The 21,540-nt window shown below is 33.2% G+C and overlaps 1 protein-coding gene and 1 long non-coding RNA gene across 2 annotated transcripts in view; one reads left to right on the top strand and one right to left on the bottom strand.

Annotated features, from left to right (window-relative positions):
- LOC130898091 (microtubule-associated protein futsch) overlaps positions 1-21,540 on the bottom strand; it is a 172,034-nt gene that overhangs the window by 32,194 nt on the left and 118,300 nt on the right. Inside the window, exon 2 of the mRNA XM_057807137.1 lies at positions 1,648-1,746. Coding sequence (XP_057663120.1) covers positions 1,648-1,746 — 99 coding nt within the window. The remainder of the gene's footprint in view (positions 1-1,647; positions 1,747-21,540) is intronic.
- LOC130898092 (uncharacterized) lies at positions 5,720-6,968 on the top strand. Its single transcript, XR_009059836.1, has 4 exons — positions 5,720-5,752; positions 6,046-6,154; positions 6,288-6,393; positions 6,776-6,968. It is a non-coding gene; the product is annotated as an uncharacterized LOC130898092 (long non-coding RNA).

Here is a 21,540-nt window from a genome sequence, read left to right as displayed (position 1 = left end):
CGATTTGAGGAGGAAAGAGTGGCAGTAGTCAGGACACTGGGTCCAGTCACACCAGAAAACGTGATCCGGCTCATGCTCATGGGCACACAACAGTGGGGTGTCGTTGCTGCGTACACCACATCAGTACTGCAGCAAAAGAAGTCGGACGGCTGCCTGGAAAACGACTAACAACTGAATATCCGAACTCCTAATCTCTGTCTCAACAGAGGAAGGGAGAGGTAGGAAACAAGAAAAACGAGATGAAGAAAAGACAGCCCGTCACCGGCGAAGATTATGTGTTAAACGGTTCCACGGTGGCAATAGGGCGGTTCAGGGGGGCCTCTTGTCCTAGTGCGTGCACTGGCTACGCCCCCGAGAAAAAAAAAAAAAATAATGAATAATAATAATAATAATAATAATAATAATAATAATAATAATAATAATAATAATAGAAAATTGTGTGATGATGCAATTCAGTTGACACGATGGATAAAAATCTAGTGATTTTTATTTCTATGATTGAGAAGTCGTTTTCTATTAGGAACACCCGTTAAAACCTAATAATTAGGTCGTATGGATGATATCTTAATCTATTTTTATAGCTTACGGAAGTTATTTCTGCTTTGACCGATTCCATTTGAAGATCGAAGATTAGGTATAACAAAATTGGGCACAAAACATGTAGCATCTATAACAATTCTTAGCCTTTTCATTGTAATCACTCCAGAATTTCAATGCTGGCTCCTGATCCTCACAGTGGAATACTGTAGGTAAAAATGGGCTTGAGATTTGCTTTGTAGATCAGTACCTTATTTTTTATGGATAATTTAGATTTTCTTCCTATCAGCCAGTATATATATATCTCTTAATGTTAGTTTGTTTACTCTCGGTTAAGATGTGTTTCTCCCAGGTTAGGCACTTCTATATACATCCCTAAATATTTGATATCGTGCCGTTGTAGTAGAGTTTGGTTGTTTAGAATGGCATTTGCCTTTATGGTTGGCGAATTATATGAAACAGATACTGGCAATTATGTTGATTAAAATATTAAAATATTTTATACCCATTTTACTATTTAATAAAAAATATCCTATCCTCATCAATTCGAATAAACTTCAGCAAAATACTCACCAACAAAATATAGTAATTAAAAGTTTTGTTGCATATTCTTAAAGAGTTAATCTCTATTTAAAAAATCCAACATCCAATTGAAGGGGTCCCTACTAACTATTATATATATGACACTACTTTTTTATTATTTACTGAATATCAACAAATCACCTTAAATTTTACAGATTCTTGCTGAATCAAAACTAGAAACAGATTTTTATTTTGAGTTCTAAACAAACTATCACAATCTATTATCATCAATTTTTCCCACTGTTATGACTTTTTAGCTCATTTTTTACAAAAAAATACACTATTACTAGTGTTATGTCCGTCTGTAGCAAAGATATCTCCTCACAGGAAGCTTTAGCGAGGACGGGTTTTTTGCTTTACAAATGCGTTGTAGTCTCTCGCGCCGATAGTGCAACGATTTTTTTACTTATTTAATATTTTACACCAGCCTCTGCTGGCAAGAAGACTATATTCAACAGATAAGTTTGATTAGTAAAATTACTGGACCAAAAGAGCTAATAAATTTCAATTTATAATATTAAAACTTACCATATCTAGCTTCTTCTCCTTCCAACGATTGTTCTGTGATAACTGCCAGTTCTTTTTCTAGATCTACCAAGCATTCGTTAAGGTCCCATGAGAGCAGTCCTGAAATGAGAAAATATATTTCGATTAGGATGGACATTTTTATGGAGTTTTTGTTAGGTAACAAAGATATATTTTTCATTGTAAATCACATTATTGTCACTATGTTCGGGCAAAAATCGATAGAGAAATATTTCAACTTATATCAGTGACGGATTTGCGTCTAGTATTAAGATAGCTAGCAACGAGTGAAAAAGTTATCACATTTATTTTATGTCAGTAATTTTTATTGCATATCATGGTGTTCTTAATATCTAATTGATTACAATTTCTCTTAAAATCTATTACACATTTTTTTAAAGCGACTAGGCATGAGTAATGAATCGGATGATGTTCCAATAGTTTTTGAACTTATTTTGTCTCATATAAAAACTAAAGATGACCTTGAGACCTACGAAATTCCCCTAGTATTTTTTTAACTATCATTAGCTCTACGATCATACGTTTCTATGTATAACCGGGATTCATCAGATAATATTGTTCCATTTCTACATTTACGCTAGTCGTTTCTGACATCACTAAAATTGATTTCCTGGATGTTCTACAGTTAAAGGTAATAACAACTAAGTTCGGTATGCGGAGTCCAAGCCTTCTCATCATCTATACACACTTCGATTCCAAAAATCCTTCTGAAAACCTCTAAATTGCTATGGTTACTGTCATTCATAAACGAGCTAATAACTTTAGACGACAATCTTGGTCCTATGCCTCTAACTCTTCACGTTTGATCCTATGTGATATGTTCGATAACAGAATCCACCACGAAACACAAACACCGGTATGCTGACTCAAATTTGACCCCTTACGCTGGAATCAGAATGATTTCTTGGCCATTCAGATTACGTTAGAGTTCTATGTATTTACTGGATTTTTGTGTACTTATCGGCTTAGCCAGTGTTCAAGATTATTGTAGAGTTAACATAAATGTTTTTAATTTCTTTTAAAAGATTGAACTATTATAAAATCATGATGCCGGGTTGTGCCGTGGATACATGTAAAAACACTAATCGGAATACTAAAACAAAACAGGTATTAAATATTATGGATTTCTAACAAATGAAGACCTGATAAAGCAGTGAATAGGAGCCTGTCGTTGAGAGGATAAAATGAATACAGTTCAATTAGATACCTACTAATTTTTTTGGTGTTTTTTATTTAAATTTATTATCTGTTTAATTCCATATGCACAATGCAAAGTAAAGAAGATTAAAACATTCGATTCTATTCGAATTATTGATTCTCTGTGTAAAATATATCCAACATGAAATATTTCCAAGATGTTTTTCGAAGATGAAACAACATGCTGTTGTCAAAAGTTTGTTCACTTGCAGTATATGAACTAATACTTGGAATGTATTAGTCCGTTATTCCATGTCATCATCATTCGTTTCCTACTATATAACTTAAGCAAAGGATGATTTTGTTTTTGGGGCGTGTCAAATAAACTATATTCATAAATATTTATATGCACAATCAAATAGAAGCTTCTTTAATATCGTTAAGCATAATTTTTACTTCAAAAGATTGGAACAATAACTAGTATATCTCAAACGAATACAACAAACTTGTAGTATCTTCCAAAATGAAATGAAAATGCAATAACTACAAGTATTCTCCCATGTAAGAGTCCCCAGACTTGAACGACGGGGATAGCTTGAGCCAACACTGGGAAACCCTGCTTAGACAAACGAATCATGGCCCAAGCCTTGGCTATCCTATATGCACCCAAACCTGGCTGAACTTTGTGTAACCCCACTTCGGTCATCCTATATTCACCCAAGCCTGGCTGAACTCTGGGTAACCTGATTTCGGCCATCCTTTAATCACTCAAGTCTGGATGAACCCTGAGTAACCCAACCTCGGTCATCCTACATTTACCAAAGCCTGACTCAACTCTGGGTAAACCAGCCTCGGCCATCCTATATTCACCCAAGCCTAGCTGAACTCTGGGTAACCCGACTTTGGCTGAACCCTAAATATATAGATTCAGTAAAAAAGTACAAATAATGATAATAATAATAATTAATGTGCGAAAAATACTTTATATAATCAATTATTGACTATAATCGCCAATTCAGCATAATCAATTTCTTTGTTTAAAATAAAATAGGATATTAGTTTATAAATAAAAAATTTTTCATAGCTTTTGAATTTCTTGAAAAATATTTTATTCACTTTTTAAAATTTTTACTGTTTGACTAAGGTAAATGTGGGAATTCTCTATTCTTGAATTTGCTTTGGGGACTTCCGCACGTTACCTGTTTTAGTGCTGGACTATAATAGCAGTAGGGGCTGTTGAATTTATGTATAATAGCGACAATGTGAAACTGTATGATATTAAAATAATGAAATATTAAATTATAAAAATCATTATTAATTTCTAAAAATTCAAGCAGTCTACATACGTTATTGCTTTACAGTTACATAAGCTACAGTTACAATTAAATTGTCTGATTCATTATTAGTGTTTATTTCGGACTTTTCTAACCTTCATTTTTTCATTTTTCATAAAATTATTTTCTTAGTCCTAATTGATTATTATCGTCTATAATCTTGACCATATCCCATAATAATCATGCATAATTCTTATTATAGACTAAAAAAGTGGCGTAAGTTAAAAAAAAACATTTTTCTCCAACCATGTCAAATTTAAAATAAAATTAGCTTTATTCAAAAATCGTTAATAATTTGGTAATAAATTTGAGTACCTATTAATTATAACTGCGATAGTAAGTCGGTAGTCATGGATATCTGGTATTGTTGGTAAATATCGATTGTCAAGTAGACGTACTAATCATATAATTTTGGTAGTAGTTTAGTAGTACTTTTAGTTCTAGGATTAAAAGTAGCGTTTTTAATCCTAGGATTAAAAGTGTTGCTAAGCAACGAGCAAATTTTTGTACGATAAGGGAATTGATGGCTTTTGCACCTGAAAATAGTATAAAAATGTCAACATTTTTTGATGGTTGGAGAAAACAACATTTTAATTTTCATTTTCAACAATAAATGTTTTTGTTTGCATTATGTATTTTTATTATTGTTTATTATTATTTTTATTCTTGTTACATGATATTTAACTTTCTTTGAGTCTTACCACTATTTGTAGCTAGAAATAGAATACTTCAAATGTGCCCTTTTTGTACATATATTTTATTAGACTTAAGAATTTTAATAGACTTAATTTTTAAATTACATATTTTATAATGAAATAATATTTCAGTTCTGAATTTTATTGTGTATCGTATTGTATGGCACTGACTTTAAAAAAACATATTATGTTGTATAGTTTTAGTCCAAAGTCCATGTGACTTTTTTACTCGTCACTACAAAAAGCACATCTAAGATTGTGAACATTTCTTCTAGTTTTAATGTCTCGTTTGGTTACTTGTGCAGTCTATCACATTTGAAATATTTAATTATGTCTGAACTCGTCTTATTTGCGGTTTTTGAGTTTGACGAACAGATATAAAATATAATAATAAATAATATAAAATCAGTAGAGTTAGTGCCAATATCTTGGATAAGTGATGATGAAACACTTTTTTTTATCCTCCTACTAAAGATTTGAGCAAAGTTGATAAATGGGTTCAGAATCAACATAATTCAGGTGTTTCTTGGGAATCATTTTCCATAAAAATTATGGTCGAAGCTAGTAAGTAATGTCAATAAAATTTTTGAGTACATTATTTTAATTTTATTTAAGTATAAATATTTTTATGTCCTTAGATGATTATGAACAAGAAATGAGGAGACTGAACAGATCTTTTAAGAAAAAAGATGTGTACACCACAGACACAGATGCTGATATGCATAAAAAAACGAACCCGTTATTCTAAGTTCAGAAAATGTTGCTAAAGTTTAGCAACCCCTCAATAAATGAACAATTTTACCAGTAACAGAAAGCATGTGAGGGCAAATGATTAGGTAAATAATAGTCTGGTTTCTGATGAAGAAGATGGTGCCAGTGGACTAGCATTAACAACATCATCACGAGAAAATTCTTCAGGAGGTAATTATTTAATAAGTTTAACTATAGTAGTTTAACAAAATACCATGCATGAGTGGAAATTTAATTATTTATTATATTCCAATAAAATAAATCATTCTGTAATTATTACAACATTCTATTTTAAAAGTTTTATATTCTCCGGTATACAAAGCTATCACTGACAATATGAAACTTTTCATTAAGATAAAACTAAATAATGCTAAGAGATGCATTCTATATGATCTCAACAAAAGTATGGCTGAATTGCAATCAAAATTTTCGAAAAATCAAGTAAATTCTTCTGTTGGTCTTAGCGTACCTTCAAGAGTTTTAGGCTTCTCAGGATATCCTTTTAAGAACGTAGAAGAATTTGAACAATTTTATGAAGATTTTAAAAATAAAGAAGAAAATCGTAATGCTATGGTATGTATCTCAATTTATTATTTTTTTTTCAAAGCAAAAAAACTTTATCCATTTTACGCTTTAGCTTATATATCTGCCTCAATTTTCTAAAAAAAAATTTAATGTGTCCTTATATAATTTGATAAATTTTTAGAGATATTACCAAGGAGGTTCAACTCCAATATAGTGTTTGTGGGAAAAAATCCTAGACTGTGGCAAAAAAAGTTTCAAGGATACCCAATTATTTCAAATAATGGAAGGTAAAGTTACTTGGAATTATTAAATTAAGGGGTTTCGTGGCAGTCATTGCCATAATAAATATAACTAAACGTATAAAAAAATAAAACTAAATTTTGTAATTTAATTAGTTTTCTTGAAATTATTTCCGACCTTATTAGTGATCCCATAAACAAATTTTATCATTAACTGGGGTGACTTAATTTGACGGTACAAATTTTTCACATTTTATGATTTTGATTATAATCTAATAGTTCCTATTGACCAATGACAGAAAAAGGAACTCCTGATTTTCAAAACTCGAAGTAAACCAATAACTTCTGAATTCTTTGAAAAATCTAAGTTTTCATAGCGAAAAGTTAATAATTATTGCTGAATTATTCAAAAGTATTTTCTTAATTGTAGAATTTTCAAAAACGAAAAATTTGGAGTCAAAAGAAAAACTGTGCATCATTACCGAAGTGAGCACATATTTGTCCGGTGCTAAAGACCGGAATGGCGGCCGAGCACAACGTGGAAGAGACTGAACTAGTGGATCCACACTCCTATAGATAGTCCATGAAGATTAGAATAATTTATATTTTGTGCAAAGTTTATATACGAGCTTAAAAACCAATTTATTTAATATTTAAATAATATATTAATAATTATATTATATTATATATTAATAATAATATTTAAATAAAATATATTCTATTATTAATGATAAAATATATATTAAAATTCACAATTTGTTTTGTCTTAATAACTATATAAAGTTTTGTTTTATTTTTTTATTCATTCATTCATTTTATTCATAACTACCCAAACATTAAATGTAATAATTTTTATGAATAATTTTTTATTTGTAATATTGCAAAAAGACAATAAAAATAGAATAACAAAGAAATGGTATCATCTATTTATATGTTTAATTATTTAACTAATATTTTTATTTTATTTTATTAACAATACATTAAAAATCTATTTTTACAAGCAAAAACCTTGGACCAGTCCAATCGCGGGTTTACCTGGGCATCCAGGGTTGCAAACCAAGCGGGGGACATTATTATCATCCCTGAGTTTCACCAAGCCTGGACTAGATTTGGAAACTAGCCTTGGACCTATCTAAGAAACCAAGCCTGGCCCAGGCTTGCAAACCAGTCTTGGGTCTATCTGGATAACCAGGCCTGGCCCAGGCTTGCAAACCAAGCGAGGGACATTGTTATCATTCCAGAGTCCAGCCAAGTCTGGGCCAAGAAAGGCTTCCAAGCCAGGGCCAGAGTTGTACATACTTGGCACAAGTTTGGGCCTATACTGGGCCCATAGTAAAATCCTATATGGGCTTCTGAGTTAACAGCTTAGGGTGTATTGGTTACATTTTTCGATTATTTTTTTCATATCTTACAATGTAACAAGTTAGATATTGTTTAGGACCTAAGAAGCTCACCACTAATCGGGAAACATGTTTTGAAAAAAGAAATTCAATATCGTTACATATACAATGTAAGTATTACTTCTCCTTTCGTTTATACATTCTGAATATAACTTGATTATATTTATCAGGGTAACTGCATTGAAACCTTTTTGAAGTAATAATAGAATGTGACCTAGCGGTAATCTAATTCAAACAATATTCAGTTTCCACTAATTGAAGTAAGCTTACATCAAGGAGATTATTCTTTTGTTAACCAAATGAATTTTTCCCAAGCGACTTTCTCATTTCCTACGAAATAATTTAATTCGCTAATCTCTTGATTACGAGTCCCTGGTTCATTTAATTCGAGAATTACAAGGAATGAAACATAATTAAACCACGAAACAGACAGCTAGACTAACCGAATATCTTTAATCACATTAGGACAATATATTTCTGTTCTAGATATTCCTATACTAATATTTGTTAGTGGAGTTACGAAGAAGCTGATCTCGAATATATAAAACGAGTGTGATAACACAGGTCAACAATATTTAAACTTTTTTTGTCGTAAGAAAACATACCAAATTTTGATTGTACTATAGCCATAAAAAATAGATAGTATATCAATGGAAATAAACTGATATATTAGGTTGCTTTGTGTCATCAAAACATATATTTTTATAAAAAGTATAAGAATCACTAAAAATTGGAAAAATATTACAATAAATGAATGTTCTCGTAGGTCACTTTTAAGTCTCCAAGAGTAATCTGCTAGTATCTTGGACTTTTTTCCCTTGATAGTGCTTTTGTGTTAAGGAAATATCCTGATGAAATATTTCGCCTTGTTATTCACTCACAGCATCCAAATTCTCGGTGAAAAAATCCTGATGAGAGTGCAGGATACGTATTTTTAAAGACATATTACACCCCAAAGCTTCTTATGAAATTATAAGCTCATTGATTAGGTCTTTGTATTTTTCCGCTTTCCTAGGGTTTCCTAGGAAATATTGGACAACATTTACAAAACATTTCCAGGCGACTTTTTCCAGATTATTCAACTTTCCTTCAAAGTTTGTATTCTTCATTTGTTCCCGTATTTGTGGACCAATATATTCCCTCTTTAATTTTTGCCCCGCAGGGTTTCGGAAATATCTCCTTCAAATTTTTCATCAGGCCTAGCTTTACTCGTATATTCAACGGTGTTAATAGTATGTCGTCAGGGTTCACTAAAGGATTATTTTTAATATTCTTCTGCCCGGGAGTAAGTGATTCACACTTGGGCCATACCTACTTTCTTTGTGTAGTGAGTTTTCCTGTCTCTGCTAACGCATTCGCAAACGAAACAGTAATATTTTGTGAAACCAAGCTGTAGTCCAAGCAAAAGAGCAATGACTTCAAAATCCCCACAAATTTTCCAAACATGTTCACTGAATTTAATTTTCTCTCGTCTCTATTATATCAGAACCATGGGCAACCACCACTGAAGGACATTTGTTTCCGTTGTATGGCAACACTGCTTGTGTGCAAATGTTATTACAATATACTAAATCATCTGCTTTGGAAAAGTAAGGTTTCATTTCATCGTCACGATGTCGAAAATAAGAAATTTTCGTGAAAGGAAAAAGTAAATTCCGACCCCGAAAGAGAATCCTATTTGGATTTGGTTATGACGCTTTTGGTTCTTTTGGTTCCGTCCAAATAATTGGTATCTCAAAAGACAAATGTCTAGATTCTTGTTTAGCCCAACCTAAAAGGAGTCTTACACACGTTACACAACATATATGTGGAACCCATGATTTAGTGACGCACAGGAAAACGAAAATAGTCTAAAAAGCACTTTTCAATTAAAGGCGTAATTTCTGTTTTAAATCAGTATAACATTTTGATGAAGCGATTAGTGCTGCATCTTCATTTGATACCAATTTAAAGAAGTTTATTTTGTATTCTATTCGCTATACTTTTAATAAAACAGATTTCTAATTTTGAAACGATTCATGTGCCTCATCTGGACGTCAATCGTGCAACCCCAATCGGGATTGCTGGAAAATTACATTTCTGGGATTATTATTCTCTCTGGAAATGTTTACACTTCTCCTCGATTTTCAGTTGAGCCTGGAAATGAAAATGATTTCCATGCGAGGATGAATAAAATGTTTCCCGTGTTATTTTGAGATTTTTCGTGCTTTTCAATTCTTTGTGGTGATTAGAAAAAATATTATTCCAATGATGAATTGCGATTGTCTCCAATTATGATTTTATAGCGGCCACGCTCTAAAACAATATTGTTTGAGGCCAAATATTCACAGGGAAGATTTTTATTCATTAACGTGCACTAAGGAACTGTTGGAGCTCTCCAAAAGTTTATTGCTGATAACAAACCGGACCCAGTCAAATCTATACTACAAAACTAGAATGTATAGAAATAACTCTATATGTTTCTTGAAACAAATTCTTAACATTACCTTTTTCGTTTGCATAAAATCCTTATTCCGCTACTGTTTCCATCTACTGCATGTTCGCTTTAGTTAATTGACACAACAGAGTATTGCAAACTTGTTTCCTTGTTTTCTTAACACATTACTGTCTAAGTTTGTGCTTGAGAGAAATCTAATTCAATTACAAATTCCCAAATGAGAAAATGCATCTTATAACATGGTTTCCATTGAAACACCAACTAATTTTGCAGAAACTTTTATTTTAGATATCCACGTTCGTTACATACTTTGGTCTCTGAAGACGAAACGCTCGTCAGACATTGTAATTGTCTAGTGATATGTTGAAAGAACATGTAGATTAAGCCAGAATTAAATCAGCAGTCAATTAAGTGGATAACAAGCCGTAAACCTCGACAAAGGCGGTAAAGATGACTATTTCTTTCATGAAGAAAGTTGATCGTATGACTAGACTTTGATAACAAAATTTCACAAATTATGTATTGAATTTATTCTGCAACCTATTTTTATCACCAAAGCCTTTTAAGTATTGCTTCACTATTAACTAATATCAAGTTATTATCTAATTTTCTTTAAAGTTATAGATATATTGCTTGTAAACCTGGACGGTAGCAAGATGTTGAACGGTATATTCTATTAGCTATTCACGGTATGCGTAAAATGTACTGAGGAAGACTAACCTCTACAACAGTTCTCGAGTCTCGAAGCACAGGGTATCATCGCTATGAGCGAAGTATTTTCGAGAATACTATGGTTATTAGGAAGTGGAAGACTGGGTATGACTTTTGTATATCACGAAAGAAAAAGATTGAGGAACTTTTATAGAAAGAGAATAATTGGGAATGAGAAGGAGACAAGAGCTTCTTGTGTTCTAGAGGTTTATTTCCAAAAAGGGATTATATTCTTATAAAGATAAATGTATACTAAATCTCCGGAAAAACAATGAAAAATCGAGCTAGATACTTTTACAAGACAATAGTAGAAGAGTATCCAAAACAAACTGGACATATACACTCCAATGAACCTTAATGATCGGTTCAAAAAGATTATCAATCTTCCTGAATAGAAAGCAGGTGACAATATATATATATATATATATATATATATATATATATATATATATATATATATATATATATATAAGGGTATTGACTATAATTTCAAACAATTGCCGGCTCGAGCCAACATAGAAGGCGTAAGAATCTTTGATAGAAGAAGCTTGAATTAAAATAACATTAAATAATCTTCGTACGACAGCGGTACGAGATATAATAATGTATCCTGAAGGAAAAAGAGGCATACAAACGGTGGTGGATGGTTTTAAACACACCCTTTTCTATTCTCTTCTGGATACAACGCCTTTTACTTGTTCACAGAAGTAAAAGAAATGGAGCTTTGATTGTAATTAAACGGAAACTTATTGTTCGAAGATATGAAGACACTGTTAGTTATTTTAATCTTTGTCAAAAAATTACAGTGATTTTTCTCCCAAAAGTTTGCTATTCTGCATTTAATATTTACCTTCACATACATATGCGCAATAAATCATATTGAACACAATTTGATAAACTCAGTTGAATGTAGACATCATACATTTTTAAAGTATGATGGCAGTAATGAATCTAATGTAAACAAGTTCAAATTAGACCAGAAATTGTGAATTTTGAATTTTTGGGGTACAATGAATGAAATGAATGAATCAATAATTGCGATCGCAATGTGTACAGAAAGAAGAATCATGACTGTGTTTTAGACTTCATTCAATTCCTCTACAAATGTTTTAAATACTCGTACTCTCAAGTCTACGGATTTTTATAAGTAGTCAGTCAATGTTGTTTCTGTCGGTCGGGTGCGATATTCACAATTGTTGTGTTGAGTTCCATAATTGTTACGATGTTGGCATAATGTCAAAGAAACGAAGAGTTGTTAGTGAGTGCAGAGTTTGTCAGTCTAAATGGGCAATTGCATATTTTTTCATAGAATGGAAAGGTAAACCACTGTGTTTGATTTGTAGTTGAACAGTTGCTGTTTGTAATGAGTTTAATTTGAAGAGACACTATGATGCGAATCATAAGTCAAATTCGATTGGTACACTGAAAAAATAAGAATCGACACATTGGCATCTTTAAAATCTAAACTTCAAGGTCAACAATCGATGTTTACTAAAGCTAATATAGAGAGCGAAGATGCCCTGAAATCAAGTTTTATTATTGCATTAGAAATCGCTAAAAGATCAAAACCTTTCACTGATGGTGATTTTATTAAAGACTGTATATTGAAATTACCGATGTTTCATTTCTATCTCAAAAGTCAATAATTCAAAATATTTCGCTCTCAAGAAATACTGTTGCTTCAAGAATAGATGATTTATCTCAAAATTTGGCTCTTCAACTGAAGGAGAAAATTAAGGAATTTACAAACTTTTAACTGACTGTTGACGAGAGCACTGATACTGTCGATATAGCTCAACTTGCTGTTTTTATACGAGGCATTAACAGTAACTTTGAAATAACTGAAGAACTATTAAAATGCGTTCCATTGACAAGTACTACAACAGCAAATGATATTTATTCTACAATTGAGCATTTAATAGCAGAATATGAACTCGACTGGAATATACTTAGCAGCACAACTACGGATGGCGCTTCTGCCATGGCCGGCAAACATTCGGACGTTGTAACTAAATTGAAACAGAAAACATCAGGGAATTTTGTGGGATTTCACTGTATAATTCATCAGGAATCATTGGCATCCAAATATTTAAAAATGAACCATGTCATGCAACCTCATCATCTATCAGCCATCTTCCATCCACTGCTGGATATAGGCCTCCTCTAGTTTAAACCATCTATCTCTATCTTGAGCTTTATGTATCCAATTTCCTACAATTTTCTTTACATGGTCACTCCATCTTGTTGGCGGCCTGCCTCTACTTCTCTTATCCATTCTTGGCCTCCACTCCAATATTCTTTTCGTCCATCTATTATCCGTCATTCGGGTTACATGGCCTGCCCATTTCCATTTCTTTTGGGCTATAATTTCAATAATGTCCTTAACGTTTGTTCTTCTTCTTATGTTCCCCATTGTAATTCTATCCCTTCTCGTAATTCCCAACATTGCCCTTTCCATTGCCCGTTGCGCCACTCTCATCTTTCCTGCAGTTTGTCTCGTGAGGGTAAGCGTCTCTGCCCCATAGGACATCACAGGTATAACACACTGCTCATATACTTTTCTCTTTAGGCTTATTGGTAAGTCTGATTTCAAGGTACTACTCAACTTGCCAAAAGCTATCCATCCTAACTGTATTCGACGCTTTATCTCACACGTTTGGTTATCTCTTCCTATCCTCACTTCATGGCCTAGATATTTATAGTCATATACTTGCGCTATCTCACCTCCATCGATAATTATGTTATCATTTGTTACCAGATTTGTCATAAATTTGGTTTTGTCTAGATTTATTTCTAGGCCAACATTCATTGTGGTTCTTTTCAAATCCGTGGCCATCTGCCGAGCATCTTGCATATTGTCGGTGATTATGACGATATCGTCTGCGAAACGCAGGTGGTTTAGATACTAACCGTCGATATTTATACCTTTCCCTTCCCAGTTTAATTTTTTGAAAGAGTATTCCAACACACATGTGAAGAGCTTAGGAGAGATAGTGTCTCCTTGTCTAATCCCGCGTCCTACATGTATCTTATTTGTTGGTTCGTGGAGATTTACATTTAGAGTTGCGTTTTCATATATGTGTTTAATGAGCTTTGCGTATCTGTAGTCTATCCTACATTGTTGCAGGGCTGATAAAGTTGCTGGAAGTTCAACTGTATCAAACGCCTTTCTGAAATCGACAAATATCATTACGAGGGGCCTATTATATTCTATGGATTTTTCTATCAGTATCTTAATCGTTTGCAAATGGTCGTTTGTTCCATACCCTATTCTGAACCCCGCCTGTTCTCTGGGCTGATAAAAGTCTAACTTTCGTTCCAAGCGTTTCGTTACGATCTTAGTGAACCATTTATAAAGGTGAGGAAGCAAGCTTATAGGTCTATAGTTTTCAAGGTTCGTTATATCCCCTTTTTGTGGATGAGAATTATCGTCGCATTTCTCCACTTTTCCGGGATTTCCCCCTTTTGTAGACATAGATTGAAGAGGGAGATTATTTCTTTTAAAAGTTTCTCACCCCAACTTTGACAGCTTCTATCACAATTTGGTCTTCTCCTGCCGCTTTCTTGTTTTTCATTTCCGTTAGGGCATTTTTTGACTCTTCAATTGTTATTTCGGGTACAAGTTCTGAACCTTGGTTTACGACTTTCATTTTATTTTCTGTGATATTTAATTCTTCTCTTCTGCTCCTATATAGTTCCTTGTAGAATTCTTCTACAATTTTTACCAATTCTCTCCTATTGTTTGTTTCTTTTTTGTTGTTATCCTTGAGTTTGACGATTTCCTTTTTCCCATCAGCCAGTCTCCTTCTAAGTACCTTCATACTTTTATTTTCTTCGATTACTTGTCTGGTTTTTTCTGTGTTATATTTCCTTAAATCTTTCCTTATTTCTTTTGAAATAGTCTTATTTAGTGTTCTTATTTCGCTTGTATCTTCCTTTTGTTGTTCTACTAGATGTCTTCTTTGTCTAATTAGATCTTTTGTATTTTTGCTTATTTTTTCTTCTTTATCTCCATCTCTTTTACAGTATTTGTTGTGCTTTTAATATTATTCCAGTGATTTCTTCATTTAATATGTTTATGTCTAGTGACTGGTTCGTGTTCAGGGATTCAGTTAAGAAAGTATTATACGCATCAATATCTTCTGGGGTCTCCCACTTTATTTGTTGTTTCTTTCTTATCATTTTTTGTCGTTCATTTCTGGCGTTTATTCTTACAGTTACTCTTACAGCTCTATGATCACTCCCTATACCGAATTTATTTAGAACTGTAGCATCTGTGACAAATCTTTTCCGCGTCGTGATAAAAAAGTCTATTTCATTTTTTGTTCTTCCATTTGGGCTTACCCAAGTCCATCGTCTATGCAATTTCTTTTGAAAGAAGCTGTTCATTACATATAACTTTTGATTGTGCAGGAAATCTATCAATGTCTGTCCTCTCTCATTTCGACCATCTATTCCAAAGCTTCCAATTGCCACCTCCGGCATATCTGTTTGTTATCCAATTTTGGCGTTAAAGTCCCCCATAATAAAAGTATAGTAGCATCGATTCTCTTTAAGTGCTATTTCTATGTCACCATAGAAGATGTCAACTTCCTCATCTGTGTGGGCTGTCGTAGGAGCGTATAGTTGAATAATTTTAATTTCATACCTTTTACTTATGGAAAGTGTTATATATGCCACTCTGTCTGATATAGTCTTTAGAGTGACTATTGATTTTTCAAGTCGCTTGTTTATTAAGAATCCTATACCACCGTTAGGGCTGTTGGGATTTTCATTTTGATAAAAGAGATGTCCGGACTTCAATTTAAGAAGTTGTTCTTCTTCTCTTCTTGTTTCACATAAACCGATTATATCCCAGCTTATGTCCTTAATCTCCTCTTCCAATTCTAGAAGTTTACTACTTGACGATAATGTTCTTACATTGTAGGTTATGATTTTAAAGATCTTAGTGTTTCTACTTGATTTGCTTGTCGGTTTTTTGTCCCCCCCAGAATTCATGGGACTGACTGAAGTTTCTTCAGCACAAGATTTTGGACGATCTATCCTACTTGCCTGGGGTCGTTCCGTAATTGTTTTAAAACTCGACATAACTTTGAGGGTTTTTTTGGCAAATAAAACGCCACGCTTGCCATTGCGTGTTGGCGAGTGTGTATTTCAGCCGCTCCTAGCATGGAGATACAGACGCTGTTTGAAGCCGCCCACTCTGGGTCAGACGCCTCACCGTTGTGCAACCTATAATTGTATAATTAAAATTGTATTTTTATAAAGAGCAGAGGACTAAATCACCGACAGTTCAGGCAATTTTTACAAGATTAGGACGAAAAGTTTTCTGATGTCCTTTATTTCTCCGAAGTTCGTTGGCTTAGTCGAGGAGTAGTTTTAGAAAGATTTTTTGCATTACGTGACCCTATTCAAGCTTTCATGTTAGAAAAAGGCAAACTAATTGATTATGACAATGACTGTTGAATTGATTGTGCCTTTTTGCTAGATATGAATAAACACTTGACTGATCTGAATATAAAGTTACAGGGTTAATAATCTGATTGTCACTCAAATGTATTCATATATTCAAGCCTTTGAAACAAAGTTGATGCTGTGGGAAAATCTGGTAAAAAATCAAACTTTGGATCATTTCCCTTATTTAAAATCATTTGACACAGTGAACCAAAAAAAAAATATTCTCAACTTCTGCAAAATTTGATTACGGAATAGAAAAATCGCTTTGAAGACTTGAAGACACAAAATAAATGAAATGGATTTCCCAATTTTCAACAATCCATTCAATTTGGAAACTTCACAGGCACCAGTTCATTTCCAAATGGGGTTGATAGATCTTCAATCGGACAGTATTTTGAAAGAAAAATTTAATGAGATTAACGGTCTTACATTTTATAGACAATATTTCAAGAGTTTGGATAATTACCCGGAATTCAAAAAGCATGCAGCACGCATTCTCTGCATGTTTGGTAGCACCTACTTATGTGAGCAGATGTTTTCCGTCATGAAAATAAATAAGAACAAACATCGCACAAGACTTACGAATGAACATCTCCAATCAATTCTTCAAATAACTACAACGAATATGATAACTGACATAAATAAGCATGTCAAAAACAAGAAAAGTCAGGTATCTGGATCCTCGAGCTCAACATAATTACCTACCATATTTTATAACTTTGATATGATTTTTAACAATCGTATATTATATACTTATATAATAATTAAAACATTATAACAATTCAGTTCATTTTTTTTATTTTCAATCTGGCCCACCTACGAATTCAAAATTCAATCAAACAATCAAAACAATGGACTGAAAAAGAAGAACCGGCTCCAAAGAAGGCAAAGACCGTTCCATCTGTAGGCAAGGTCATGGCGTCGGTTTTTTAGGACGCGCGTGGGGCAATTTTCATTGGCTATCTTGATAAAAGAAAAACTATCAACGGCGAGTGTTATGTGAACTCACACATCCGTTTTTGTAATGGCCAAAATTACTAAATTAAAGTTCGAGTTACAAACTCATGTACCCTATTCGCCAGATTTAGCCACTCGTATTATTTTCTGTTCCCAGATTTGAAAAATGGCTATTTTGTGAGGCTTGACGTCTCTTATTATAAAAAGGGTATCAAAATTATTGAACATCGCTGGAAAAAGTGTATGGAGCTTAAGGAGATTACGATGAAAAATAAATATATTTGACTTTACCGAAAGGTACAGCTCTTCCAATATCAATTACAGAAGACAGTTATGCGAGGAACAATCAATATTTCATAAATTCGCACGGCACTCATACTAAATTAAGAAATAGAAAATAATGTTTACTCCTCGTATAAAATTCGGTAAACATCTAACAAACCGTCAGTCCACGTGGACTTGATGAATGTGTGTCAAAATATATCATCTCCACTGTTTACCAATGAAAACATCGAATCGTAAACATAAATGCATTTTTATTGGCCGAAGCTGTCGGAAAGCGTATGTACACAATTTCTTCGAAATATTCCTGCCAGACGGTTTGCGATAAGCAGTGGCGTCGATTGGTAAAATTCTTTTATAATTTAAATCTCTTTAAATAAATATAAATATGGCGTTCTTTAGACCAGGGGTCTCCACACTTTCCAGCCTTTGGGCCATACTGATTACTCCAGTAAGTTCCGAGGGCCAAAACCATATTATCATTGTTGCCGGTGGTAAAAAGTGAAATAGTCCACTGATGAAAAAAAAAATCCGAAAAAGTACGCAACGTTCAAAAAAAGGCTGCAAATCGGACTAAAGTCCGCAAAACGGCAACACTGCATATTATTAATTTTCCTGTCATTATCTATAATTTCTAGATTAGTCGTAGAGTACGAGCCATGAGGAGTAACGTGACACGACATCTGGTGGACACAAGCGGAAATAGGTAGTACCTTCTATCGTTAACAGATGGCGCTAATAGCACGTACAGAATTATCTCGTTGGTGCGAGAAAGTTCTGGTGTCTTCCACTCACTTCTAGATGGCAGTAATTGGAATATATAAGAAGGCTAGTGGCGCAACCACAAGTCAGTTCCTATGACACTGTTGTGAAATAAAATAGTGCGTACCTCCTTAAAACGTGTTTGTGCGTATTTAAGTTTAAGACATCTTTGTAACAGTATTTTGATTTGAATTGTTGCTTTTGTGTGTGATTTAGTAGTATGGAAAAGAAGCGAAAAATTGATAGTGAATGCAGAAAATTCAAAGATCAGTGGAACATCCAGTATTTCGTATTTGAGTCCAGTAACAAGGCGCTATGTTTGATTTGCAATGAAAGCATAGCTGCTCTCAAAGAATATAACATTAAACGTCATTATGAAACAAAACATTTTCAAAATTACTCAAAATATACAGTAAGTTTGCGGACAGAAAAATTCGAAGCAATCTTCATTTACAAAACTCAGAACTGAACAAGAGGCTGCAATTCGTACCAGCTTTCGTGTGGCTCTTGAAATTGCAAAACATGGAAAATCATTCACCGATGGAGAAATGATCAAAGAATGCATAATTGCAATAGCCGAAGAAATGTGCCCTGAAAAGGTAAATTTATTAAAAACTGTCAGTATGTCAGCAAACACTGTGGCTCGAAGGGTAGAAAACATCGCTAAAAATATATCCTCTCAACTGTTCGACAAACATGGATATGTTGAGTGGTTTTCTTTGGCCTTGGATGAGTCAACGGATGTGTCATATACTACTCAGGTGTCGATTTATATTCTTGATATGTATAGTATTCATGGCACAACTACTGGTATGTACATATATTTTTAAAGGAGTTGAAATGGCCATTAATCAAAAGAACCTTCGATGGAAAAACTTGAAATGTATTACAACTGATGGAGGCAAAAACATGAGTGGGAAAGATAAAGGAGTGGTCGCTCTTGTGTCAAAGGCTGTAGAAAATGACGGTGGTTCAAAACCATTAGTCTTACATTGTATCATTCATCAACAGTCTTTGTGCGGAAAATGTTTGGATATGTCTGAAGTTCTGAAACCAGTCATATCAACTGTTAATTTTATCAGATATTTTGGGCTGAATCACCGACAATTTATTGAAGAGATTGGAGAAAATGACTTACCTTATCATACTGCCGTACGTTGGCTTAGTTGTGGGAAGTCCTTCAGCGCTTGTTTGAACTTCAAGCAGTGATCGAAATTTTTTCGAATGAAAAGCATCGCCCTCTTACTGAATTACAAAACAACGCATGACTGTGGAAGTTAGCATTCTATGTTGATTTGACAAAACATGTGAACGAACTGAATTTGAGATTGCAATGAGAAAACCAGCATCTTCCTAATTTATACACTAATATCAAATCATTCCGGAAGAAATTGATACTGTTTCAATCACAACTACGAAGTAAATGTTTTTCACATTTTAAAACATGTGAAATATTCAGCCACACCACTGAGACTGAGTTTCCTATCGATTTTGCAATCGAAACTTTGAGTGCTTTGAAAATAAATTTTGATACTCGTTTCTCGGACTTTGATGCCATTGCAAATCAAATTAAGATTTTTCAGAATCCTTTTGATACTGACATTGAAACCCCAGCCCCGGAACTTCGAATGGAAATGATTGATCTACAGTGCAATGATGTAATTAAGAACAAATATCAAAACTCATCTTTGTTGGAATTTTATAAGAGTCTCTCACTGACACAATTTGATAATTTGCATAAATTTGCTCGTGGACTGTTTTCTGTTTTTGGTACTACTTATTTGTGTGAGAAGACCTTCTCTAAAATGAAGTACACAAAAAATGTTTAGATCTAAATTAACTGATAAGCATCTTAAATCTCTTTTAATAATTAGTACAAGTAAAATTAGTCCACAACTACAAACTATTGTCAGTGGCAAATCTCAATTACATAAATCTCATTAGTATTTTATATGTCATGATGCTTGTTATAAGTTATGTATTTATTTAAAATGTATAAAATGTTAGTTGGATTCATTTCAATAATTTGTTAGTTATTATATACTGAAGTTAAATTTTCTGCATATTATACACGTGTTTACTCATTACAATTCTGTGTTTCTTTATCCAACTTATCACAAAAACAATAATAATAAGCCTACAACAATGTTATGAGTAGTTAGCCCATGACCATATCAATATAGATGTCATATTAATAATTATTCAACATAAAATTAGAATACTTCAGTAAACTAAATTTAATTTGCTATAAAAAATATGTTCTCTAAAAGGAGTTTTCAAGTATGCTAGTTCTCCGCGGGCCGGACAAAATCTTTCCGTGGGTCGGATGAGGCCCTCGGGCCGTATGTTGGAGATCCCTGCTTTAGACCATGGGCGCATGAAGACAATGAAAGTGTACAGTGTCGTGTGAATAAAGAAATATTCAGCAATCTGATAATAACATCGTAATAAGAATTGCTGAATTAACTAGAGTAGATAAATTTTCCATTTTTCGAGTAGTCGCGAAAGGGGTTGCTGTGGATCATTCACTGAACCGAAAAAAACTGAAACAAAGCTACTCAAGATTTTATACGTAGGACAATTTATAGTTTATATAAGAAAAATACAGCAAAGGGTAGCAGATTATCCAGATTACAATTATACCAGTTTAGAAACATTGTGTCAAGTTTTGTCAGCATGTGGTTTTAAACACAAAAATCTGAATAAACAGATGGTAATAACCGAATCGTCAAGGATAGTTCGATGGTGACAAGATTATTTGTGTCAGATAAAAGACTACTGAAGTTCTAATAGACCATTGGGGTACAAAAAGGGCTCAGTTCACGTCTGGTACCCTGTTTAAACCAAACTCCCTTACAGGCAGATACATTTTACTCGTATATTTACGTTTTATAATTGAATATTCAGTTGTAGCAAGTTAATGAGGTATAATAATGATTTTTTCCCAAGTTCCAAGTACGACTACAATTAAGTGCGTCCTTCTAAATAACGGCGTATAATGCCGTCCAATCTATAATGATTCGATTGACTTTTAACGAATACTTTGAAAATAATGTGTTTACAACAAAAAAAATATGGATATAATATACAAAACGGCTCTGATAATTCATTTGGTATTGATACAGATACAGAAAGTGAATGAACAAATTCATAAGATGACATTAAAAATATGAAGAATATTAATTAACA

This window comes from Diorhabda carinulata, chromosome 9, assembly GCF_026250575.1.
Source record: "Diorhabda carinulata isolate Delta chromosome 9, icDioCari1.1, whole genome shotgun sequence".
NCBI lineage: Eukaryota > Metazoa > Arthropoda > Insecta > Coleoptera > Chrysomelidae > Diorhabda > Diorhabda carinulata.
The sequence above is the reverse complement of the archived record's forward strand: the minus strand, read 5'-3'. Positions and strand labels throughout refer to the sequence as shown.